This window comes from Mesoplodon mirus, assembly GCF_964341445.2.
Source record: "Mesoplodon mirus genome assembly, chromosome: 10".
In the NCBI taxonomy this organism is placed as follows: Eukaryota; Metazoa; Chordata; class Mammalia; order Artiodactyla; family Ziphiidae; genus Mesoplodon; species Mesoplodon mirus.
Genome location: NC_138986.1, coordinates 49,775,135 through 49,801,764, shown reverse-complemented (window position 1 = coordinate 49,801,764; position 26,630 = coordinate 49,775,135). Strand labels below are relative to the sequence as shown.

At 39.0% G+C, this 26,630-nt stretch overlaps 1 protein-coding gene across 1 annotated transcript in view; it reads right to left on the bottom strand.

Annotated features, from left to right (window-relative positions):
* Positions 1–7,669: 7,669 nt before the first annotated feature.
* The window catches only part of AK9 (adenylate kinase 9), a 103,857-nt gene continuing 84,896 nt past the window's right edge, over positions 7,670–26,630 (bottom strand). Inside the window, exons 28-38 of the mRNA XM_082633552.1 lie at positions 26,129–26,347; positions 22,991–23,204; positions 20,692–20,893; positions 17,998–18,144; positions 17,676–17,896; positions 12,950–13,146; positions 11,705–11,874; positions 11,376–11,474; positions 10,295–10,397; positions 8,817–8,931; positions 7,670–8,395 (exon numbers count right to left, since the gene is read on the bottom strand). Coding sequence (XP_082489678.1) covers positions 8,193–8,395; positions 8,817–8,931; positions 10,295–10,397; positions 11,376–11,474; positions 11,705–11,874; positions 12,950–13,146; positions 17,676–17,896; positions 17,998–18,144; positions 20,692–20,893; positions 22,991–23,204; positions 26,129–26,347 — 1,890 coding nt within the window. The 3' untranslated portion in view covers positions 7,670–8,192. The remainder of the gene's footprint in view (positions 8,396–8,816; positions 8,932–10,294; positions 10,398–11,375; positions 11,475–11,704; positions 11,875–12,949; positions 13,147–17,675; positions 17,897–17,997; positions 18,145–20,691; positions 20,894–22,990; positions 23,205–26,128; positions 26,348–26,630) is intronic.

Genomic DNA, 26,630 nt, shown 5'->3' with positions numbered 1-26,630 from the left:
GTGTAAGGTCTGTGTCTAGATTCATTGTTTTACATGTGATGTCCAGTTGTTTTAGCATCATTTGTTGAAAAGACCATTTTTGCTCCATTGTATTGCCTTTGCTCCTTTGTCAAAGATCAGTTGACTATATTTATGTGGGTATATTTCTGGGCTCCTTTTTCTGTTTCATTGATCTATTCATCTATTCTTTCCCCAAAACAATTACAGTAGCTTATACTCTTGTAGTCAGGTAGTGTTAGTCTTCTGACTTTGGGCTTCTCCTTCAATATTGTGCTGGCTATTCTGTGTTTTTTGCCTCTCCAAATAAACTTTAGAATCAATTTGTAGATATCCACAAGACAACTTACTGAGATTGTGATTGGGATTGCATTGAATATATAGATCAAGTTGAGAAGAACTAACATCTTGACAATATTGAATCTTCCTACTCAGAACATGGAATATCTCTCCATTCCTTTAGTTCTTTGATTTCATTCATCAGAGTTTTGTAGTTTTCTTCATATAGATATTTTACATATTTTGTTAGATTTATACCTTAGTACTTATTTTATTTGGGTGCCAATATAAATGGTATTGTGTTTTTAATTTCAACTTCTACTTGTTCATTGCCAGTATATATGAAAACAATTGATTTTTGTATATTAACCTAATATCCTGCCATCATGCTGTAATCACCTATTAATTCCAGGAGGTTTTGTTGTTGTTGTTGATTCTTTTGGATTTTCTATATAGTCATTGTCATCTATGAAAAAAAAAAAATTCCGGGCTTCCCTGGTGGCACAGTGGTTGAGAGTCCGCCTGCCGATGCAGGGGACATGGGTTCGTGCCCCGGTCTGGGAAGATCCCACATGCCGCGGAGCGGCTAGGCCCGTGAGCCATGGCTGCTGAGCCTGCGCGGCTGGAGCCTGTGCTCCGCAGCGGGAGAGGCCACAACAGTGAGAGGCCCGCGTACTGCAAAAAAAAAAAAAAAAAAAAAAAATCCTCCTCCCCAATCAGTATACCTTTTATCTTCTTTTCTTGTCTTACTGCATTAGCTAGGACTTCCAGTGTGATATTGAAAAAGAGTAGTGAGAGGGTACATCCTTGCCTTATTTCTGATCTTAGTGGGAAATCTGGTTTCTCAAAATTAGGTATGATGTAAGCTGTGGATTTTTGTAAATGTTGTTTATCAAGTAAGGAAATTCTCCTCTAGTGCTATTTCACCAAGAATTTTTATCATGAACGGGTGTTGGATTTTGTCAAATTCTTTTTCTGCATCTATTAATATGATCATGTGATTTTTCCTCTTCAACCTGTTAATATGATGGTCTACATTAATTGATATTTGAATGTTGAACCAGTCTTGCATATCTGGGATAAATTCCACTTGGTTGTGGTGTATAATTCTTTTTATACTTGTTGGATTCAATTTTCTAATATTTTTGTTGAGGATTTTTGCATCTATGTTCATGAGAGATATTGGTCTGTAATTTTCTTGTAATGTCTTTGTCAGGTTTTGGTATTAGGGTAACGTTGGCCTCATGGAATGAACTAGGAAGTATTCCCTCTGCTTCTGTCTTCTGAAAGAGACTATATAGAGAACTGACATAGTTTCTTCTTTAAACATCTGGTGGAAATCACCAGTGAACCCATCTGAGCCTGATGCTTTCTATTTTGGAAGGTTATTATTTATTGATTAAGTTTCATTATCAATATAGGCCTATTCAGATTGTCTATTTCTATTTTGTATACCATAAAATTATCATAAGGAACAAGGGAAAAATCAAAACAATTTTGGAGGGGAAGTCCCTGGTGGTCCAGTGGTTAGGACTTGGCACTTTCACTTTCGAGGGCCCAGGTTCAATCCCTGGTTGGGAAACTAAGATCCCACAAGCCATGCAATGCAGCCAAAAAAAAAATTTGTTTTTTTGGACAAACAAAAACTGAAATCATTGACTATCAACAAACCCTACTCTAGGAAGGAAAATAACACTAGGAGGAAAGTCTGAGATGTAAGATGGAATGGTGAGAGACGAAAAATGAAAAATCTAAACAAACACTGATTATGAAAAGAAAATGCCTAATTTGGAGAGTAAACAAGTAGACTAGATCTAAAATATTGAATAAAAATAGCATTTAAGATGGGAGCTGGTGATTGGTATTAAGTGTTTTAAGGATAGAGGTATTGATTGCCTTTAGAGTAAGTATGCATGTTAAGAATAGTGGTAACCACTCAATGGATATAAATAGAATGCAGGCACTTCAAAACCCTTAGAGGAGAAAACGGAATTAAAAAGTCCTTAGTCAATACAAAAGAAGGCAGGAACAGATGAAAAAGAATTGGAGAATATGTTGAAAAGTTAGGCAGGGCCCTTACAAGGCCTTTTCTGCTGTATTAGTCAGAGTTATCCAGAGAAACAGAACCAATAGGATATATAGAGATTTAGATTTATTATAAGAAATTAGCTCATATGATTATGGAGGCTGGGAAGTCTTAAATCTGCAGTATAGGGCAGCAGGCTCAAGACCCAGAAGAGCTGATGGTATAGATGAAGTTTGAAGGCATGCTGCTAGAAGATTCTCTTTTGCTTGGGGAGGCTGGTATTTTTGTTCTATGCACATCTTCAACTGATTAGATAAGACCCACTGACATTATGGAGGGCAATCTGCTTACTCAGAGGTCATTGGTTTACATTTTAATCTCATCCAAAAACACCCTCCAAATTGACACATAAAATTAACATATACCAAGAGTAAGGAATTTTTATTTTATTTTAACTGAGATAGGGGGCCATTGGAAGATTTTAAAATGGAACTGATGAACCTGATTTATGTATTTTTAGAGTATCCAGGTACTAGATGAAAAGTAGATTCTAGAGGGACATGAGCAGAGGTATAGAGACTAGGTGAAATCAGTGCAAAACATGAGAAAAGTCCAGACTCATGGTATATTTTGGAGGTAGTTCTCTTTGACAGGGCTTGTTGAGAGAGTGGATGTGGGAGTGAGAGAAAGAATGTGATCAAGGTTAATCCCTAGGTGTGAGGCCAAATCAACTGAGTATACAGTATTACCATTAACTGATCTGGTGGAAAACTCGAGGAAGAGAAGTTGGGTGGATCACAAGTATGGAGTGGACATATTGAATTTGAGATGTCAACTAGATAACCAAGTAAAGATATACAGTAGGCAATTATAGATAAGAGTCTGGAGTTCAGAGGTGAGAAAAGAACTTGAGATATTAATATTTGAGTTATCGGGGTACAGACTATAAATTGTTGTAAGTAAAATCACTTACAGAGTGAATATTGATAAAGAGGGAGTTTTTCTCTTTCTCCACCAAATCCATTGTCCACCCTTGTCTCCATCTTTGGCCCTGGGAGATTGCAAGGACTTCATCAGCAGAGCCCAGCACATACTGGCTTCTGGGTGGATTGGGTCAATAGAGAACTTGGCGGGAGTTTGAAGGAAGGAGAGGGCCATGATCAGCTGGCAATTGAAGGTTGGTGAAAGCCCTTTGCCATTACAAAGGGCATCAGAAAACATCTTTGTAGGCTATGATAGTTGACTGATAACTGTAGCTGGAAGAAACTATAGTCCAAGGCTCATTATGACTGAAAGGGATTTGAAGGGAACAGAAAGGCAACTGACAATGTTCAATGCCAATGGGGCATTTTCTAGGGACTATAAAGCACTTTATAGGGATTTTATAGCACTAATTCAGTAGTGCTCCAGTTTCTAGGCTCCATATCTCCTGCAGTACACAGGGGTGGTGTGTATCTGTTTATATTTTTATCTCTTACCCTAGTCTGGGAGAGTTCCTTGTAAATATGCACATGCCTGTATAGGCTAAGCAGTTTTCAACATGCCTGGCTCACAGGTTTGGGGAATATATGTGTTCCTTAAGCCTTGGAATGACTTTCACCTCCTGGTTAGAATCTCAATTTTGAAAGGTCCATTTAATTTAGATGTTACCCTTCTAAGTATTATTCCCAGAACCACCCATAATTAAGGGACCTCAGGCTTTGCAGATATACCTCTACTCAGGCCTTCATTTGTAAAAGCAAAACAAAAAGACCAAAAAAGATAAAACAAAAAAAATCACCCACAGTGAGACTGAGGCATACATATATAAAATATATCTCTCATTTTTTTCCCTGTTCTTGAACTCCTTCTCCTTCACCAATGAATTTATGAAAACTTTTATTAAATGCACTGAGAATAAAATGAAATATATAATAAAACTGAAAATGTTTTTGAAAAACCATAGTATTTATTACTTTGAGTTTTGAAGAATTAAAAACCACAGCTCACAACATATCCTCAAATTAATTCTTGGCGGCTTAAAGAATTAAATATAAATGCGCGCACACACACACACACACACACACGAAGAAAACAAAATAGAATATTTATTAAATCTCTGAAGATGGAAAAACTTCCAGAGCTTAGAAAAGTATTCAATATCATAAGAGGAGGATGAACAGCTCTTACTTTGATACCTAAAAAATAGGACTTATTTACTGTGTATATTACATAAAGAATTCATGCAAAACAATTTAAAAATACCCAATGAGTAAGAGCAAAGGGCATGAAAAAATAACTCACAAAAGAAGAAATGCAACCGATGACCAACATATGTAATAATGTTCAATATCACTATTAATTCAAGTTAAAGTAACAAGCTTCTGCTTTCCGCCCATTTATTCGTATGGGTCTCAATTCCTGTTACTAAGCCGCCTTCCAAATAGCAATTCACAGTGTTCTCAGGAGTACCCAAGAGCACCACTTTCATCACTATCATTTAGCATCATCATCTTAGTTTTTTTAAATTCATATACTTTCACCTTGTACTTTTGTTTCCCAGAATTTATATCAGGCTAATAATCCCAAATATGGTGAAGAAAGTTTCATTACAGCATTTTAAAATATAGTACAACAGTACATAGTCTAGCAATAGGAATGGTCAAATATAGTATATCCACTTGATGTATCTGAGTATTAATTGGAAAGGAAGTGCAAAATCCTTTGCCTACTTTTCCATATTTCACTGACTGTAATTATATTACTTTTTGTCTTAGGGTCTGTCAAATGGGCACTACCTCTCCTTCCTGGGTGAAATTATGTGTTCTTTTAGTTGTAGTAAATATGACATCTAGACAAGCTATGTAAGAGGCACAGGCTGGTTGAGCACTCTCCCTGACCCTTGGATGGGCATTGCCTCAGCCTCTTCCTGAAGTGGTTGGGTGGCAGCCTTGAGCATGGGGGTAATGAGCCCCAGTGAGCACCGAGGGCTGGCCACTCACTCTCTTACTGCTTCACTCAGGGACGACATTCAGGGTCCCTGGACACCCAGTCAGAATATTCTTTCATTGTATTCAGGACACCAGTTGATGGATTATTTATAATAATATGCAAGCATAATTTCTAAACAAAAAATTTTAATAACAGGTTTTTAAATGATGTTCTCCTTTCTCACTGAAGAAATGTCATTCTCCCTTCCTAGGGACACAGACCTCTTGACCTAACTTGCTGAAGAAAACACAACTTGCAACCATTACAGGTGGGGTGTGAATGCATGTAGGGGGTGGGGCTAGGGAGTCTTGGGTTCAACGGAAAAAATTTTCCTGTGTCTTCTGTAATATTTTTATATTCTAAAGTACACGCACACGCACATGCCCACACAAGTGCCCAAAGGACTCTGGTCAATGAAATGCCCCAGGAATACTGACACCATTATGGTGGTTTCCAAGATGGACTTACAGTGTAGGAGGTGGTAAAGGAAGAGCAAGGCTCTGAAGTTAGTCTGATCAGGGTCTGAATCTGGATTCTACTACTTATGTGATCTTGGGTAAGAATGTGTATTAATACAATGTGTGAGAATTTAATGAGGTACTGTATGTAAAGCCAGTAGCACACAGCAAACAGCCTGGAATGGTAGCCCTGTCTGTGGTTATTCTAAATAGAGTCCTACATGTAATGAACTGTAATTTGCATGCGAGTGTTAGGGACCTGGAATGTCCAGAGCTATAAGCTGCTCTGGAAATTTGATTCCCCACTCCCTACCCAATGCTCCTACCTGCTGCACTCTATTAAATAGATTTACTTGAAGGAAGACACTCTGTGGAGACAGGGATGAAAAGGGAGAATCACATGGCATTTGGTCCCTTGCTCAGCTCAGGGATTAAGTTTCTCCCTCCTCAGGAGAGAGGGAGCATTCATCCCACTTCTCTGCAGAACTCAGCAGCTCCAGAACAAGGATGGATGAGCTGTGAGATTTCTCACACCCTTGGGTTTGTACAGTTCTCAGAGTGAAGCCATATTATAGAACAAGATCCCCAGAAGATGGCAGATATCCAGTGGGTGTGGACTTGCTCTGGAGCCTATGAGATACTCCCTGCCTCTCAAGAGATTCCTGGGGGTACTTTTCATGACACTGCCCTTCATAAACGTGAGGGAGCTGAAGCAATAAAGTTTGGGTTTAATTGTTAAAGGAAACTTCGTATACCCATAGAAGAAAACACAATGGCTGAGGAGGCCTGTGGGCACGTTAAGAACACTGTGGGAAGATGGTAAATTAGCAGTACTAAGAACTGTGAAGAGAAGAGGGGGTGGCACCCTTCGGTGCTGGTAAAACTTGGCAGCTACTGACAGCTCCCAGTCTCCTGAAAAAATAATGATTCGTCTATGGGTATATCAGTAACTCTTCAAAGACTTTTGGGGTTTATCCTAACTTTGACAATAGGCTTCTAGTTTTTGTTTAAAACTTGTTTTATTATTAAATATATCATATAAAATATATATAAAACAGGCTTCTAGTTTTTAATTAACGTTGTTGAAATTGTAGGTACCAAAGACAACATGAATGAATCTGAAGGGCATTATGCTAAGTGAAATAAGCCAGACAGAGAAAGACAAATACTGTATGGTATCATTTATATGTGGAATCTAAAAAAAAAAAAAAGGTCAGACTCATAGAAGCAGAGAGTAGAACAGTGGTTGCTATGGGTTGGGGGGAGGGGAGAAATAGGAGATATTGATCAAAGGGTACAAACTTTCAGGTATAAGATGAATAAATTCTGAGGATCTAATGTACACCATGGTAACTATAGTTAATAATATTATCATGATACTTGAAATTTGCTAACAGTGATTCTTAAGCATTCTTACTACACAGACACACACACAAAGTAACGATGTGAGGTGATAGATGCATTAATTAACTTGATTGTGGTAAATATTTCACAATGTATACCTATATCAAAATCATCACGTGGTAAAGTTTAAATATGTATAATTTTATTTGCCAATTACACCTCAATAAAGCTGGAAAAAGAGAGCTAAATCATTCATTTTAGAGTTTAAGAAACAAAGCCTCATCGAAACTGAGATTTACCCAAGGTTAAATAAGATAATGGTTGTACCTTTCATTTTTTTAAAGAGACAATCTTGCTATTTCACATGCTAGATTTCTTATAGTCCTGCTGAAAAACGGATAATCTTATTTTTAAAATCTCATTCAAATTCAATTTAGTAATTTTCCTCTAGCATATACTTCTTGATAATGTCATATGAAAAGACTCTAGATTTCATCCTTCTCAAATATCCAGGTGATTTCTAACTACAGAATAATGTATAAAGCATGTTTCCTTGGATACTTGAGAAAAAGAAAAGCAGCAGCCATTTAGTTACCTCAAAATCCATTTATTTTGTTGGGAAAATGATAAAGTGTCTTTAGGTTCATGAAGTCTACCAACAACTCCCTATGTTAAAAGTGTAACCAATATTTCTATTTTATTTATATCCATGTTAGTTTTGTTTCTTGAAGCTTTCTAACATTTACTGCATAAAGGACTTTACATTTAACAGAGACTGACTTTTCTGCTGAAAATATTAAAAAGGAAAATGAACAATAGATTCATTAAGTAAAATAAGTTACCTAAATATTCTAAATGGAATTCTAAATGGAATAACTTTTGTTAAAACCTCAAAGTTCAGGCAAAGAGCAACAAACTTTACAATTATATGAAAACTTAGGTTTACAGAAGAACACTCCTTCCTGGCTGGCAGAGCTCTGAATTCATTTGAAGTCTGGCAGCCGTGGTGTATCACTCAGGAGGGAAAAGTACATCAGGGAGGGCCAGATTTTCAATCTATTTGCTTTTTATCCCTTTCAGGTAACTCTCAAGATTCTGGGTGCAGTTACCCAAGCATTCTATCCATTGACTGGGTCTATATTTCTAAGAGAGAGAAAGGTCTGTAACTTATGATCGAAGTCAATGGGTCTAAACTGAGGTTCCTTGTATTTTCTGGTCATCTTGGCACCCAGGTATGTAATGAGTTCACATCTCTCCATAAACTGCTCCATCTTCTTCTTATATTTTTTTCTTGTGTACTCAGAACCTTTGGGGTTAAAGGCTGTAGAAAATTTTACAGGACTGTGAATGTTTTTTGTTAGGTTAGTTATATATTATCTTTAATCATTATATTAAAGAGAAGGAGAACTTTGTGTGTGATTGAGTTGCACAGCTATGGCCAAGAAGATATCCAAATCCCAAATAAGATTTGGGGATTATTCTATTTTAGATCATAATTGTCTCTATTCACCTTCCTATATGGAATGGATTATTGAGTGCTGATTAGGTTACTCGTAGCCCCTGCTTTAGAAACTAGAAACTCAGTTTTGATATTTTTGCTAAAATATTTGCTACCAACACCACACACACCCCATGCAAGTGACCAACCCAACTCAACAATCCTATTTATTACATTATACTACAATTAATATTAAATTAGTTATGAGTAGCATATCATTTCTAGCAAAAAAAAAAAGACATACCTTTTAGATGAAATGCTATATAGAGTAGCGCAGATCTCTGTACACTTAAGAAGGGGAATTTGGGCTTTAAGCATCCTGCTGCATTCATGGCTTTAATTAGAGCAGTTGCGATACCCTGCAGGTAAGGAACGGATTATGTGTATATTTGAGTTTGTTTTATTTTCTTGTGGCAAATAGATAAAGAGGTTATTCTTTGCCTCAAATAGCCTCCTGGGGTTGAGGATGGAGCTTACAAAGATAGTTAAATGAGCTCTTAGCCAGCAGGACAGAAACACAAAATACATTTGATTAGGAAAAATAAAAACTACAAATTGGCTTAGCGCCAGCTAGGTGATGGATACGTGGGTTTCATTACACAGTTCTATTTTTATATGTTTGACATTTTCCATAACAAAAAGTTAAAAAAGAAACAAGGGGACACTGGGCTTTGAGTTGTCTTGGCCCATCTCTGCTTCCATTGTTCAGAACTGGCCAGCTTGCCTCCCACTCTCAGGACCCTGGGCCACCTGACCAGGAATTCCAGAGACCACAGTTATCACTGCAGTCGAGATTCTGGAGTCCCAAGCAGGAGAAGAAGAGAATACCCTTTTCTGGGTGAGTGGCATCTTGCCTTTTGATATTAAACTAGATTGAAGGCTAACCATCTAGGGGAGCTGAAAAAAAGCAAAGTGATTAGGAATTTGTAAGAAAGGTATGAAATTGTGCCCTAGGCAACTGTTTTATAGAATTTTTTTTTAAAAAGCCTTTAAAATAGTGGTTGGCTACTGATAAATTTGACTATATTCAGAAAGAGGTATATTTAGAGGAATAAGATGTGATTGAGTAGATAGCTTCATGCAGATTTTGAGCAAAATATGTGTTTGGTGGTTCAGTTGTGGTGACACCTCAACTCAACTCTTTTGAGCAGGGGAAAAAAACCTCTTAGAGACTGAATTTACACATTTCAAATTAAGAAAAAGTTTTATAGACACTGAAATTCAAAATAAGAAACAAACTACCAGTCAGATGTAAATAATTATCTTACTCTTTTTTCACTGTAGTGCAGGTATTTGGGAATTAGCTATGGAAACAGGAGCTTTTCTCACATTTTATTTTCATAACCACTCAAAACCAAAATAGGTTAAAAGTGGATTTGCAGGGCTTCCCTGGTGGCGCAGTGGTTGAGAGTCCACCTGGCGATGCAGGGGACGCGAGTTCGTGCCCCTGTCTGGGAAGATCCCACATGCTGTGGAGCGGCTGGGCCTGTGAGCCATGGCCGCTGAGCCTGCGCGTCCAGAGCCTGTGCTCCACGACGGGAGAGGCCACAACAGTGAGAGGCCCGCGTACCGCAAAAAAAAAAAAAAAAAAAAGGTGGATTTGCAGCTTAAAATCAGGAAACTCTGCCTTGAATTTCATTGTTACCAAAATAAAAATTATTGTTAAAGAAGAGGTTGCTTTAGTCTTCTAAAATCTATGCATAGAAACTCATGTAAGTGAACCTGTTCCAGATATCCAGGCAAAGGCAGACTCGTGAGATTCATCGGTTCCTTTAACGGGGGAAGTTTGTAAGGAAGCTTCTGATCCCAGTATTTCAGTGGCGACCTAAGAACACAAAATCCATTAGACGGATGCTCACAAATGTGCTCATTGTGTGTACACAGGAAGGTGGACACACAAGAGACAGCTGAAAGATAACGTTCACTGCCTGTTTTTCTCCCGTGGAGAAAATGATACAAGTGGAAAGACTGGCGCTCTTAGAAATTCACGACGGCCAGCTTTGCCTGGGCCCCTAGCCCTGCTCAGCTCTCCTCAGTGTTCTTATTTTTCGCAGCAGCTATATAAAGCTTCCTTTGTTGCCCTCACACTTCTAACCCTCCCAGTAACCCCCACATGGGGGCCAGGCTATCCAAGGAGAAGCATCAGAACGAAACTTCCGCAACTGCTCACCACAAGCAGAGCCACACATAGGCTCCTTTCTCCACACTGGAGCTCACCTCCCTGCTAAGATCAGTCTCCACCCGTTCTTTGCATCCCTGTTCCACCCTCTCTCCAGAAATCTTAAATAGCAATTTCTCTCTCTCTCCCACCTGCGGCATTTCCTTCATTATTGGATCCTTCCCAGGCACCTGCATTTTAACATGCTCGTACCTTTCCCATTGAAGGAAAAAGAAAATCCTTTTTTCACTCCTTCACTCCTTCAGTCCTATATCCTTTCCAGCAATTAATGTCTTTTCTCTTTTTACTGTTAAATTTCTTCAAACAGTGATCTTCACTAGAGGTCACAAACTACTGCACAAATTCTATCTGCAGATGTGATTTGATCCACATTGTAATTTTTAAAAAACGGAATCAGTCACAAAAGTTTAAAAATCAGATAAATGTAAGAAGAAATTTGGTTTCCAGCTTCTTGTGAAAAACAGAAATGTGTGGCAGTAGGTAAGTAACCGCTGCCCCTTCAGCTATGTGTATGTATATATGCACATGTGTGTGTGTGTGTGCACTCACATATGTATCTATCCCAGCATGATGCAGTTAACATAGATATTTAGTAAATGTTTGTGACTTAGTGAATGGTCTCACCTCAAAAATTTCTCAAGTTTTTCTCTACTCTCACAGATATATATACGATCACGATATTCTAAAGCATAGTGAATGCTACCAGGTACTAGGGCCTCGTATCTGAAAGACAAAGGAACAAAAACAACTATGTATTGTATAATTAATATGCAGTACTGTATAAATAAAGTGTCAAAATATTTTATTTTTCTATCTTTGCCGCTCAAGGAAGAAATAGAACATTTTCCAGTTAAGCAATAGTGACCTTTTGATCAAAATGTTAAGACTCTTTTATGGACCACTTATTCCGAGTAGAGCTGTCATCCTGTACTTGCACGAGGGAAAGGACTTGCCTTTGTTTGCCATCCTGATAGGTCACTGGACAGTAGCCCTGGAGCTCGGCACACTTAGGGAACCGGCTCTTCAGCTCCGACAGTGTCAGCCTTTTGGGCATCATGTCGGCAGACGGGAGAGGATGAGGTGCTAATGGAGGCACGTATAATTCGGGGTTCTCCAAAAATCTCTACAAGAAAAGATTGCAGCAACGTGACTGCTTGAGACAGGAATACTACGCCAATGAGAATCCACTGAGGCTCTCTTGCTACTGTCCCCATTTTCAGTAGCAATGTTAGTCCTTCAAACCACCTGAGAGCTGCTTTCTGCACTACTATAGCTCCTTCCCTGACTGCAAGTGCCTTATAGTAACACTTACAAGTGATTTCATCTAAGGTCTCTCCTACTTTCACGCACTCACTCACTCACTCACTCACTCATCTACTTATACAGAAAACATTTGTTGAGCTCTTACTATGTCCCAAGCACCGGAGTGCATAGTCTTCCTGTCCTACAGTATAACTAACTAGGTGGGTGCCCTTTGGCAGGTGAGTTAGCTTCTCCAGCTTCAGTTATCACTCTAAAATGAAGGGAGCAGACCAAGTACATGACCTCTAATGTCATTTCCAATTTTAAAATTCTGTGATTATCATTTAAATAAGCAGGAAAAAATAAATGTCTTTTTCTTAAAGTGATAAAAAATTCAAATTCTTCAGAGGAAAATAAAATGTTCAGAGGCACCTGATTAGTTTTCAACTACAACCTTTTCATATCACCAAATTATGGTCATTATAATATCAGAACAAGTCTGTATTCTGTTGCATTAAATAGCAATATATGGTACACAGGAAATTAAAGTGATAGAAAAAAGTTGAAAGCACAGGAGACATACGTTGGTCTTGCTTCATTTCTACTGACTCTGACTTCCCTTCTGCACCCTTTGAATGGAATCCCCACCCAGATGCTCAGCATCCTCTTCACAGGAGGCCTCCCCCTTGGGTCTCCCTACCTGTTAAGCTGACCCAGGTGGAGGGTCCATCGCTGACCCTAAACTGCTGCTTTGTGCCAAAATATGTCTTGGGATGCAGTCTTAGGACTGGACTCTGAGTTGCCTCATTGAATCCAGGGTCACAGTTTCCAAAATTGGGGCTCCTGGTCCCCAATTCCTGGGTGTTCCCAGCTGTGCCCACCCCTTCCTGTTTGGTGAATTCTGAGACAGGTATTTTCTTTCCCTGGTAAATATTTGGAGTTAGGAACAAACTTACATTCAATTTCTCCTGAGAACTCATTTTATAATAGTGCCCTCTGAACTCTGCTGCAAATTCCAAGGAATCAGTTAAAGAGCCATCCACTAATTCATGTGATTCTGCCAGGCTGACAGGGCAGAAGTGTCCAAATTCACCCAGGCGAGAAATCAGTTCTTCAGGTGAGATGCATAACTTGTCAATGCAGGCGGCCTTTCCTATTATTTACAGATTAACTATTATTTTTTTTCAGAGAAAACACAATCATTTTCAAAATGAAAATAATTTCAATTATGCTAGCGCTACACAAATGAGTACACATTGTAAAATTCCACAGAGTAAAAAGTAAAAATTTCTCTTCACACCTCCATCCTCTCAATCCAACATCCCTTCTGAGAGGTAATCACTGTTGAGTTTGTATCTTTTTCAGATTTTTTTATACATTTGCATATACACATGGATATATTTTTTTCATATAAGATGCTTGTGCCACTATACTGTAAACATTATTCTGCAACTTGCTTTTATCAGTTAGTTATGGCCTTTGACACCTTTCCATATCAGTTTATATGATTTACCTAATTCCTTTAAATTTATGCACAGTATTCCATTGTATAAATGTACATATAGTTTACTCAACCAATTATCTGTTGATAAATGTTTTGGTCGTTTTTAATTCTTAGCTATTATAAACTACATATATATTATAAATAATATATATGTATATACACACACACATATATGTACATGTATATATACATAGCCACTTACACACATCAGTTTGCTACATATTTAAATGTTTTCTATGGGATAGATTTCAGGAAGTGAAAATAGTTTGTTTACATGATGTTACTGACACAAACCTCTCCCTGTGCCCTGACAGCACCCAAGAGAGGGGAAGAAACATTTTCCCAAAAGTGACTAGGTTTACCCTAACAACTCCATTAAAAAAAAAAAAAAGCCCCCAAGTTCATTCAATGGACAAGTTTAAGAGTTTTCTCCCTAGTATTCCACTAGAATGGGGACTCCAAAACAATATGAGATGTTACAGAAAATAAAATTACTTTTTTTTTTTTTTTGCGTTACACGGGCTTCTCACTGCTGTGGCCTCTCCCCTTGCGGAGCACAGGCTCCGGATGCGCAGGCTCAGCGGCCATGGCGCACGGACCCAGCCGCTCCGCGGCATGTGGGATCCTCCCAGACCGGGGCACGAACCCGCGTCCCCTGCATCGGCAGGCGGACTCTCAACCACTGCGCCACCAGGGAAGCCCAAAATTACTTTTTTATACATCTTAATTATAATGAGTAAATTTTGATCCCAATATATTTTGTTAATGGTCCTTTTCACCAGTGAAAAGTTTCACTTTTTTTTTTATTATTATGCCAAGGAAGGTCTTACACTAACACTAAAATTATGAAGCATAAATCATGGATTAGTTTGTTATGTGACAGTGTAAACATAAAAGTAATCCTTAGGATTGGAGTGATGTGTCTATAAGCCAAAGAATGCAGAGGATCGCTGGCAACACTGGAAGCTAAGAGAAAGAAATGAAACAGATATTCCCCTTGAGCCTTCAGAGTGAGGACAGCCCTGCCAATGCCTTGATTTGGGGCTTCTGGCCTCCAGAACTGTGAGAGAATACATTTCTGTTGTTTAAGTCACCCAGTGTGTGGTAATTTGCTACAGAAGCCTTGGGAAACTAAAACAGGTACTTGAGACTATGGTTTCTGTCCTGTTGGCATTCTTTCTTGCCTTATCTTGTTCACTTGGTATAGCAAGCTGCCATATTGGAAAGGTCCACATGGCAAGGAACTGAAGGTGGCCCCTGGCCAAACAGCTGGCAAGAAGCTGAGGCCCTCAGTCCAACAACCTTCAAGGAACAAAATCTTGTCAACAATATATGAATGGGTATGATAGTGGATTCTTTCCCAGTAGGGCCCTCAGGTGAGATCTTAATCCTGGCCAACACCTTGACTGTAGCCTTATGAGAGACCCTGAAACAGAGGACCCAGTTAAGCTGTGCCTGGATTCCTGCCCCATAGAAACTGCGAGCGACTGTGTGTGTGTGTTGTATTAAGCTGCTAAGTTTCGGAATAATTTGTTATGAAGCAATAGACAAACGAATCCACTATTCCATCCATTGTTTATGATACAGATGAAAAGGCTAAGAAGCCCCAACCATCTTTTCCTAAAAAGAATATTACACTACTATAATACTACATTGGTGTAATATTATTCTAAAATATTATAACGCACAGTACTATGGTATAATAATAGTGTTGTTAAAGTATATAGTATTATATAGTGCTATAATATTAAACTATATGGTACTATATAGTTTTACACTTGTATGTTGCTCTTTAGCTCAGATGTGCTGACCTCACCAATCCTGACAGGTTTAGTGACAGGCTAATTTAGACTCAAACCACTTTAAGTCCTAAAAGACACTCAAGTATCTCTTTTTCTGATTCTTGGGATAGTCTTGATGACATCTGGCAATGTCTATATATCCTTTTCTGGAATGTGGCAGAATGAGGAGGAATCTCTTTAGTTTTCTAGCCCTGACCTTGCTCCATCTCACTAGTGAGAATAAACTGGCCCCTTGACAGGGGAGGGTTATTTGAATAACATACAAAGCAAGTGGAGAATATAAAAAAAAATCAAAACTAAATTCAAACAATCAGGTATAGATTATCAGGTAGATGCTGAAGCAGGAAAGCAAGAGGGGAGCTTCAGTTAGATTACACTATTCAAGGCAGAGGCAGGTATATCTGGAATAATGTAGTGGATACTGTGGTGCCCCATCCGCATCCCTCTCTTCAGGGCTGAGGCACCCATCCCCCAGCTGCTGGAAATATCTGTGTTAATGGATCACAGCTGCACTGGGAATGGCCCTTCTTGTTACAGGTTATACCCCCTCCCGGAGGGACCTTTGGTCAGTGACAAGCCAATGGGAGGATATAAAGCCTGGCCTCTCCCCTCAATGTGGGAAATTTTGAAGGTCCATCCTAGCTCCAGTGCTTCCCTATAGCATCCAGGGAGGCTTCTGTTTCCACCACACTGCAGGTTCGTTTCTCCCTCTGCTCGGTTCTACTAGCCTCACTTCCCCACAGGTGTATCTCCTAATTAGAGTTGACATAAAATACAGGATGCCCACTTAAGTTTGAATTTCAGATAAACAACGAACAGTTTGTAGTATAAATAAGCCCCATACAACATTTGGGAAATAATTAGACTAAAAAATTATTTGTCATTTATCTGAAATTTAAATTCAGCTGGGCATCCTGTATTTTTATTTGCTTAATCTGGCAACTGGACTCCTGAGAGTACTTCCTGATAAAGCTTCTGCATACAACTTTTCATCATGAGTCTGTTTTCAGGCAACCCAATCTGAGGCAGGAAAGGTGAAGTAGGGTAACAGAAAGATGAATGAGGCACAAGTTTTGCTTTCAAAGCCTGCTGTGGAATATTCTACTAGTGTGATGCTATCCAAAACTTATTGGGAGTAGGTTTCTAAAACTCAATTCTCTTTTCCCTTGCACACTTATCTTCATCCCTTGTAATCCTCAGGTGAAAACAAATTCCCAGTCTGCAGGCAAACAGGACCCAGAGATGCTGGTGATGCCCAAATAATGAAGCAAATCAAGATTCAATGATGCCATTATTATCAGACTCCTCACTGCATTTTTCCTTGTATAAGATTCTCTGTGTCACGTTGCTCCCTCACACCTCCTTATACCTTCTCCGTATTTTCCAAAGTTAAACAAAGTCGTTAAACCGATGTCTGTGAAACCCCTCCAGACAAATTCTTTGGCATCATCATTTTTTTTAGAGATATGAGATACAGATAACTTTCCTTCTATTTTGTGTATTTTGGGAGAAAAATCAAGAAACTTCTAGGAATATATAATCAAACATTTTCTTTCATGGATTCCAAATATAGATTAAAAAACATTCTATGTTCAAATTAAATTTTTAATAGAATCAACATTTACATACTACTATAATTTCATAGTAAATAGTAAAAATAACTAATTCTAGATTCCTAAACAAAATTTTGCCAAGTGTCACTCCACAGACCCCTGCCCTCATATAACTACCATTCTTTTTTTTTTTTTTTTTTTTTGCGGTATGCGGGCCTCTCACTGCTGTGGCCTCTCCCGCTGCGGAGCACAGGCTCCGGACACGCAGGCTCAGTGGCCATGGCTCACGGGCCCAGCCGCTCCGCAGCATATGGGATCTTCCCGGACCGGGGCACGAACCCGTATCCCCTGCATCGGCAGGCGGACTCCCAACCACTGCGCCACCAGGGAGGCCCTAACTACCATTCTTGAAACTAGCTTCTTACATGGCTTTCCAAACACCATAAACACTTCTAGTGAGAGGCCATGTATTGTTTTTAGGTGACAGGTTCACATGGACATTGAATAAATGATAGCTGCCCCATACATCCTCTAGTTGGCTTGTGGGCTATGTTAATTTATAATCCTCCCTACCATTGAACTTAGAACTAGTTAGTGCCTAGAGACTTAGCTGGAGAGCTAAGCTGATAGCTTGAGTAGAGGCAGTCATTTATGAGAACAAATATACATGCCCACATAATTGGAAAATACTATGTATTTAAAATACTGATTAAGGTCATAGGAACAAATGTTCAAATTGAATGAATTATGGTAACATGAGTTAGGCATGCATAGACTTCAAATTCACATTTTATTGTGTTTTCAGAGTTACACGTCTTCTTACCTGCTTTTATTCTTCCCAGGTATATCTGCATGTGTGTATTCACCACTTTAACCTTCTTAATGACTTCATTCCATACCCACCATTTGCTGTGAAAGCCATCAATCACATACCAGTTCTGATGTTGTTCTTGAAAATATTGCCTAATCTCATCAATATTTTTGCGGTACATTGAGTTCTTGACAGCTATAATCTGTGAGCTGTTATGCAATGGATAAGGCAAACTAATAGAGAAACAGAAGGAATGGAAAAAGCTGTTAAAAACCTGCTTTTTCTGGTTGATTAAAGTTTATTCCTTTATCATTGTTTTCATCACATACATTACCTTGGTTCCTTTTTTTTCTCCAGGAGCAATCTTTTGAAAATCTCTTTGGAAGGCACATCCAACTCAAAGACGACCATGGGGATGACTGACCTAGCTTCCAAGAGACTCACTTGATATTTAGATACAGGGTATCCATCGATGACAACACTAACAAGGAGAAACGTGAAAATAAAAATTCCAGATGTCTTTTCTCTCAGACCTTCCTTTCTGTCTTCCAGAAACAGTCTATCTTTAGGATTAGCCCCGCACCGTTCCTATGTAACTTGATTAATCTTGTCACCTTGCCCTCTTTGTGTCTCTGTTTTTTTTGGCTGCGTGGCTTGAGGGATCTCAGTTCCCTTGGGATTGAACCCGAGCCCCAGCAGTGAAAGCCCGGAATCCTAACCACTAGGCCATGAGGGAACTCCCTTTATCTCTATATGTTTAACCTCAGTCAGCCCAAGAGCCAGAAGGAGGGCTGCATACATACAGACACAGCTCTGATTCATACATTTAGCATCATAGAGCTAGGTTTCAGCGGACTTCGAGAGATAATACACATAATACCTTGAACATTGTATTACTTAATTGGTGCTATTATTATTCTAGCATGAAACAGTGGAAAGAGTATAGGCTTCAGAGGCACACAGACTTAGATTTGAAACCTGGTCTGACCTCTCTGAGCCTCAATTTTCAGCAAAAATAGTAAAATAATGATATTTAACCCTTAGAGTTATCTTAAAGATTATAGATCAAGTTTGTAAAGCAATTAGTAGTAGACTAATGGACATTCCTTATAAAAGAATGGCCAGGAAGGGAAGAATTATCCAACCCTGGTCTTAATGTTGTAGTTTTATAGCAAACAGATAGTGTAAAATTTTTGTACTGAAAGGTCAGTGGCGGTAAGACAAGGTGCCTTGTAAATCAAGATTTTAAGAAGTACATTAAAATGTTTTAAAATTAAAAGAAAAAAGGGCCTGGCACAGTTAATAGTATTTTAGTAAGAGATTAAGCAAATACAGAAAACACTGTGTTCTAAGCTTGCTTTTGTAGTAAAATTCTGTGAGGAGGCTGGGTGTGGAAGGGTAGATGGGGAGTTGGTGAGAGAGCCCTATGGTATCTGGGAGAGAACCATTCCATCAGGACCCATCAGGCCTCTGAGCAGAAATGATGGAGAATTTGTTAGTCCAACCGTCTAAGGTAATGAGTGTCACTAGCAAACTGAGAAGAGGACTAAAGGCTGTCTGTAAATTCCAAAGTCAGGAAACCGACTTTGAGGTGCCTGAGCTGGGCTTGCTGGCTGACATCACCAGGAAGGGCTGGTTAGCCCTCCCTCAGTGCTCTCCAGCTAAGTCTCTAGGCACTAACTAGTTCTAAGTTCCATGGCAGAGAGGATTATAAATTAACATAGCCCGCAAGCCAACTAGAGGACGTATTGAGCTGCCACTGTTGGGTTTTTTTTTTTTTTAATTTATTTATTTTTGGCTGCATTGGGTCTTCGCTGCTGCACACGGGTTTTCCCTAGTTGCTGAGAGCAGGGGCTACTCTTCGTTGTGGTGCACGGGCTTCTCACTGCGGTGGCTTCTCTTGTTGCAGAGCACAGGCTCTAGGTGTGCGGGCTTCAGTAGTTGTGGCTCACGGGCTTAGTTGCTGCGCGGCATGTGGGATCTTCCCAGACCAGGGCTTGAACCCTTGTCCCCTGCATTGGCAGGTGGATTCTTAACCACTGCGCCATCAGGGAAGCCCACCATTGTTGGTTTTTAATGGAAAGTAGCTCAACTCCTTTGTCCTGTGAAGGATCACTTGAGAGGCCCTCAGGATTAGGGAAATTCAGCGTGACTGGGCAGTCACTGTCCTGGTATTAAGGTGAAATAAAACCTTTGTGATTTAACCGACGTTGCCCTCACTAAGATCCCTCGTATGCAAGGATGAATGCCAAGAAGGAGGTAACACAATTTGCTTAAGTCCCAGGGCCTTCTCTGGGGAAAATACTTGACAGTCCAGAATCTGCTCCCCGATAACTGAAATTAGAACTGTCAAGGACTTGATTAAGGACCAGTGGTAGGGAAGGGCAAAGAGGCTCCTAATATAAAACAGCCTTGAGTAAAACAGCAAGATTTTAAGTCAATGACCTGGGCTCAAGAGCAGGGCCTTAGGTTTTATCGGCTTCTACTACTGGCTGGGACCACTGGCTGTGCCAGGGAAGCCGTGGTGGAGCGGAGGAGTGTAAACTGAAGACCAGTTCAAGCACAGGGCTCTCCTGTCCAAATGCAGCATCAGGGAGGGGCGCTGCTTCCTGTGCAGAGAGCTGGGCCAGGGAGAGACCATCTCCACGGGACCAGTACCACCTGGGCGGACAGGGGAGGGCCACGCCTTCATCATTCCATGGGGCAGTGAGGAGTTCTGCTGGGCTGTGGAAGTCGCACAGACCTCCCTTATGGATTGTGTAAACCTGGAGGCTCCTGGACGGCTCAGGCGTTGCTGCAGGGAGGGAAGTGGCCTGTTGGCTCTTCTGGTGTTCAAGACGAGTTTTAGCTTGACAGAAAATTAAAACATGTAACCATATAGGTGCCCAGAGTTTGAAAAGCACATCACACACACTTTACAAGAGCTTTAAACCCTGTTTACGATTAAGTGTTTTACATTCCAGTGAGTAATTTCTTCAGAGATGTAACTCCATCCCACTCCCTCTCCACCTCCACAGCCCCCACTTACCCTGCAGTATTACATATACTTTCCATCAGAGATAATTCTAAGGCCTGAACAGCCAGTTCATCAGGTGCTGTCATTCCTCTATGAAGATGCCAATTTAGCATAAGTGCCAGCTCTGTGTCTGGTTGGTGGTTTAATACATAACGCAGAGCATCTCCTATTGACAAACGCTTTAAGCCATAGTCACTTGAAATTTTTTTGGCAACTGAAAAACATTAAAACTTTAAACTTACTCCGTTTCACAAATTCATCAGTTAATCTTAGTTTCAGATTCTGGTTAACTGACATCAACAGCAAGCTAATCTTCACATTCCTCAAAGAAATTTCAAAAATTAAAATTGCTACATCTTATTGAATTAATACTGTTCAAAGGTCGATCATTATTAGCACTTCAGGTATGTGGCTGATGGGTCTGGTTAATGAGCCAACTCTGTGAGGTTTTCTATAACCAAACCACTGAAGTGGTTTTTTTCCTTCTGCATGAGGTAGCAAAATTTTTGAGAGCTTTATAAGGCATCCTATGTGTACTATTAAATATTTGGTAATATGTCCAAAATAACAATTCAGTGCTCCTTCTGTCACTGGATTAAACCATTTCCCTATCTGTCCATTTACGGACTCCAGGCTGCAATCAGGATAGCTTACCCTATACAGTTAGGTGGCAGTTAATCCTTAGGAAGTAATTTTTAAAAATTATAATGGCATATCTGACATTTTAATAGTAATTTACAGCTTATGAGGTAATATTTCTTCTGTGACTTTTTTTGATATTTTCAACTGTTCCATCAAGTGCGTAGAGTGGGTATTGAAGTTCCAGTTTTATAGATGAGAGAACTGCAGGCCACTGCAATGGAATAATTTGTCCAAGGGCACATAGATGTTGCCATTTGTTGAAAGAGGACTCAGGCTTGGCCTCTGCTTCTGCTAAGTGAGACCACAGATAATAGCTTCCAGTTACTGTTAAATGTGGGTGTGCTCTGACAGGGTCTACAGACACTGCTTCATCACGGTCTGGAGACAGCAGTGTGTAGAGGACACTGAGACTCATCTGGTCCCACGGGGAATACAGGTTAACTGGCCACAATTAGGGCCACCCGGGAGCGACTCCCCTGTGAGGGCCACAGAAGGCTTCATCTCAGCTTTGCCACAAACGCGAGAGTCACCCCTATTATTCTTAAGCTATGGAAACAATTAAGCGTTTACAATTTGACATTTTGTTTAAAGATTAACCTCTATTTCAACAAAAATCGAGGAATCAGATTGTCTAATCTACATTTTACTTCTTGCTGTGGTTGTAGGATCTTGTATGTCAATGTACAGCTTTCTTTGGGAAATATCATTATCTTTGTGAACTTTTAGAACACAACTATTAAAGACTCTTCATCATGTTAAGACGTTTAAATGGGGAAAAACACACTTTTCATCTGAAGAGCTAAAACACAAAACTCCCTTTTATTATTTCTGTTGAAAATTAATCTTTGACCTCATCTCTCCCCTTCATCCTCTGTGCTGTCAGTCATTAAGGCCTGTCATTTCCTTTTTAAATATCTCTGGTATCTGCCCTTTCCCATTTTATTATCATTGCGACCAACCACTGTTCATGTGGTTATCATGTCACATGTCATCTTGAAATACCACACTCACCTATTGTTGGACTATTTGCCTTAAAAAAGAAAGTCTCAAGATATAAAAAATTCAAACATTATAGTTTACCAAATGCCTTTTTTGGTAATGATTAAGATAATGGATTTTCACTCTTTAATTTATTAATACAGTAGATTATATTTATAAAATTTTAAATATAATTTTTATGCTAATAAAATCTTAATATAACTGTTATTTGACTATATTTATAAATAATATTCATTTGTAATTTCTTTTTTTGTATTATCTTTGTTAGGTTTTGATATCAGGGTCATGCTAATTTAAAACTGAATTTATATTTTTTATACCTTTTTAATTGTATGGACTATATTCTTTACTTTAAAAAAAACTGAAAATAAATTGGTCAGTTTACTTTCTTTTCCCTTGCTCTGGAAAAGCTTATAAAAACAAAGTAAGCATCTCTTGAATTTTTAATTCTTTGAAAGTTTGACATAATTTTCCTCCAAAACCGTTTGATTCTGGGCTGTTTTGGAGTGGGGCTATATTTTTGAATGCCTTCTCCTCAATGGTTATTGGCCTATTTAGGTGTTCTGTCTCTTTTTGAGTCAGTTTTGATAGTTAGCTTCCTGGGAGAGTGGTCCTGGTCTTCAGGAGATTCTTTTATGCTTAAGGAGAGTAAAGGCAAACACACCCTTACCTGTAGTTTTCCCAGATTTTGGAGGCCCCAGAAGTGCAATCCTAATGGGCATAGTAGGCTTAGGTTTGGGTTGGCGGATATATTTGATTGGGTTCTTCATAAATTTTTCTTTAGTTTCCTTACTAGATAAAAAATAAATATACTGACGATGGATTACAGGATGAAGTAGATTCTCTGAATTTTCAACTGGCTTGATTGTCTCTCCTTCACTTAGCTGCAATATATGCAAAACTGAATTAATAAGTTAGCTTTATTTTAAACAGCATTTCCCCCAAATACACTTGAAAAAACAAATTTGTAAAATCTTTCTTATAGAACAAGAAAACTAATTAAAATCAAATACTGATATTAAAAAACTGTAAAAAGAATGAATTATTTTGGGCCCTTGGGCCAAAATTATTTTCCACTCATATGGAATAAATGTAGTTTTTCTTAAGTGTTTCAGTTTCTGACAATTATAGTTATTCTACTTCCTTTATAATGTGTTTAGCATATACTGAATGTTTCTGCCAAGGAGTGTAAAGTGTTTGGATATATTCATGGGCCAATTTATCTTCATAGACAGGTCCATTCCTAAGGTGGCATAATGTACAGAAATGTGTCCTCCCAAAATCATGGTTTGAAGCCCTAACCCTCAAAGTTACTGTATTTGGAGACAGGGCCTTTAAGGAGGTAACTAAGGTTAAATGAGGTTATAAGAATGGGGCTCTAATCTGAGGACTGGTGTCCTTATAAGAAGAGAAAAGAGACACCAGGAGTGCATGAGCACAGAGGAAAAGCACTGAGGACATCTTGAGAAGTGGCCATCTACAAACCAGGAAGAGAGGCCTCACTAGAAAAACCATCCCTGCTGGTACCTTGATCTTGGACTTCCAGCCTCCAGAACAGTGAGAAAATACATTTCTGCTGTTTAAGCTACCCAGTCTGTGGTATTCCATTATGGCAGCATGAGTAGACTACTACAGGTGGGGTCCTGGGTTATATATGGGAGTGTGCTGGTAGGACAAATCCCACTAGCTTCTCTTCTACATTTTTATACAGACGAAATCCCATTCACACAAACATCAAGAGCAGGCACAAAAGGGAAAAATACACCTAAAAGGCAGCCTAAGGTGTCGGTATGGAATGGAGAGGGAGGACTGGTCCCACATCTTTGCATTGGTGATGATGACGACTGGGTAATTAAATGGATATCTTTTTATATCATCAGATGGCCAAGCATCAGTCATCCCTGGACTTGACAGAGTAGGTGGGAAACACTATGGTAATATTGGTCCTCCCCCAGAACTACACCAGGATAGTTGTCACAGGTCAATGGTGTTGTCAGCATCATCATTCTTGGGCTGAAATGATATTCACGGCTGGGAGTAAATGTTGTGGATAAGAAGAAACTCAGGGATGGGGTGGGAATGTCTGCTCTATTTCTTATACTTGGTAATAAAAGAAAAGCTGAGAGTTTAATGATTCCATTTCAGATTCGCAAATGAAGTGTGAATTCTTACAATAGTTTCTTCTATTGCCCAAAATATCTAGCATGTATCTTTCTTCTCCATAGGTCAGAATACCCAAGGTGTCATCAAATCAGAAACATCAAGTGGTCAGGCACCCAGAAAGATTCCCAACAGCCCTGAAAAAATGATTTATATGCTTAAACCCTTCCTATGACCATGCACTCATTTCTCCACAAGGCATCTTTATACAATCCTAATTATGTTTGGACATGGGTCCTTAAATAGGGTTCTGACTTTGACTGCTTCTTCCCCTCTCTTGTCCATCTCAGAGAGAAGGTTAGGGTGTAACTATTTTTCAAAAGCTTTCTAGGTGATCCTAATACATGCTTAACTTTATCTGATTCTCTATGGAGGGAACTGTTATAATGTTTCTATATTTCAGCATGATATTTGAAAAGGTTTCTCTTGACATCCTTACAGTGAAGGTAAAGAAGATATCACAAGTAGAATTGAAACTGATTGTATCAACATCAGCCAAGAAGGAGGTTTCAAGTAATATGCACATGGCTCCATTTTGGATCCCTTCCTCCAAAATACTTTTTATCAGTGACTAATACATGTTAATAAAAACAACTTATATTAATTGAACATTCACAATAAAACAAGCACTGTTGCAAGCACTTTACCATAATTAACTGATTTAGTAATTGTAACAATATCGTGAGGTAGGGACTATTCTTATTCCCATTGTGCAAATGGGAATGGCTCAGAGAGGTGAAGTAATTTGTCCAAGGTCACTCAGCTAGTAAGTGGTGGTTTTGAACTCAGGCAGTCTGGCTCAAGAGGCCATGGTCTTCTCCACTGTGCTACTTCACTGATGGAAATAAGAAGGTACACTGGTCGAGAGGGCAGGTCACCTTTACGTGACATTCTTTTATTGTCTTTATAGCACTTAATACAACCTGACAAGAACCTATTTGTTTACTTATTTATTGCCTATCCTCCCTCTCCAACCCAACTAGAATATAAGGCCCAAGGAACCTTGTCTGTTTTATTCACTGCTCTGTTCTCAGGGACTGACACAGTGGCTGGCGTGTTCTTGATTAAGACTTGTTGAAAACCATCCCACATTTGAAGTTACTGAATTCCAATTACATTAAACGTTTGTCCACACTGCATAAAAATACAGTGCTTAGAAATAAGTTTGTGATGAACATTAAAGGCACATTTTATATGGTATCTCACACTTCCCAGAGAACTTTATGTTCTTGCATTTGATCACAGTGGCCTGATGGCAGTATTCTCCCATCTTAAAGGTGAGGTAGCAGAATCAAAGAGTTTAAAGGACTTGCCTAAAATTAGATAGCAAATTGTGTCAGAGCTCAGCTCGCTAGATGTCTACTTTGAAAATATTTCTACTACCATCTTTTTCTGCTACAGAGTTAAAACCAAGTTGGAACTGGATGATCTCTACAGAAATAGACGAAAGAAATTTAAATTTAAATCCTTCAACTACTTTCCTATTTCAGAAAGGCGAAACAACCACACATATTTTTATAGCTAGTTAAGAATACTATACAATGCTTATAATTTTTTGAACTTATCCACTGTCTTCTTAGACATACTTAAAAAAAAAAAAAGAAATAAGAGAAAGAACATGGCTTTCAGATGCATTTGCTGACATTACCTTTACAGGGTCCCAGTAGCCAAATGAGCTTATATACTTGTAGGTAAAGCTGAGCATTTTCTGGGCAAGGTGGGATGATATTGGATAACATTTCTCAAAAATGCTTGCACGATTCTCCACCAGTGGTTTCAGTTTCATATTCAATATGTATTGTACAATGTGGGTTTTCCGAGCTCCATTAATGAGAATTACTGGTATCAAAAACTTCTCAAATTCTTCCTAATGAAAAAAAATCATAAAACCAAATATTTCTAGTGGGAAGGAGGCTGGCAGTATTTAGTTACAGCACATGGACATTGCTAGTAACTGATTACTTCAGTCTAGAGAACAAATATTTTTCAGCTTCCAAGTAACTGCAGGTTGGCAGCTAAAACTTTGACCCTATGTGGCTTCCATGTTGCCCTTGATTTATTAACTAGTTTTTATAATTGTAAATGGTGCTGACGAAAGGGACCTAACCCCTAAAAATATACATTTCTTTTGAAATGTTAAAAAGAAACCA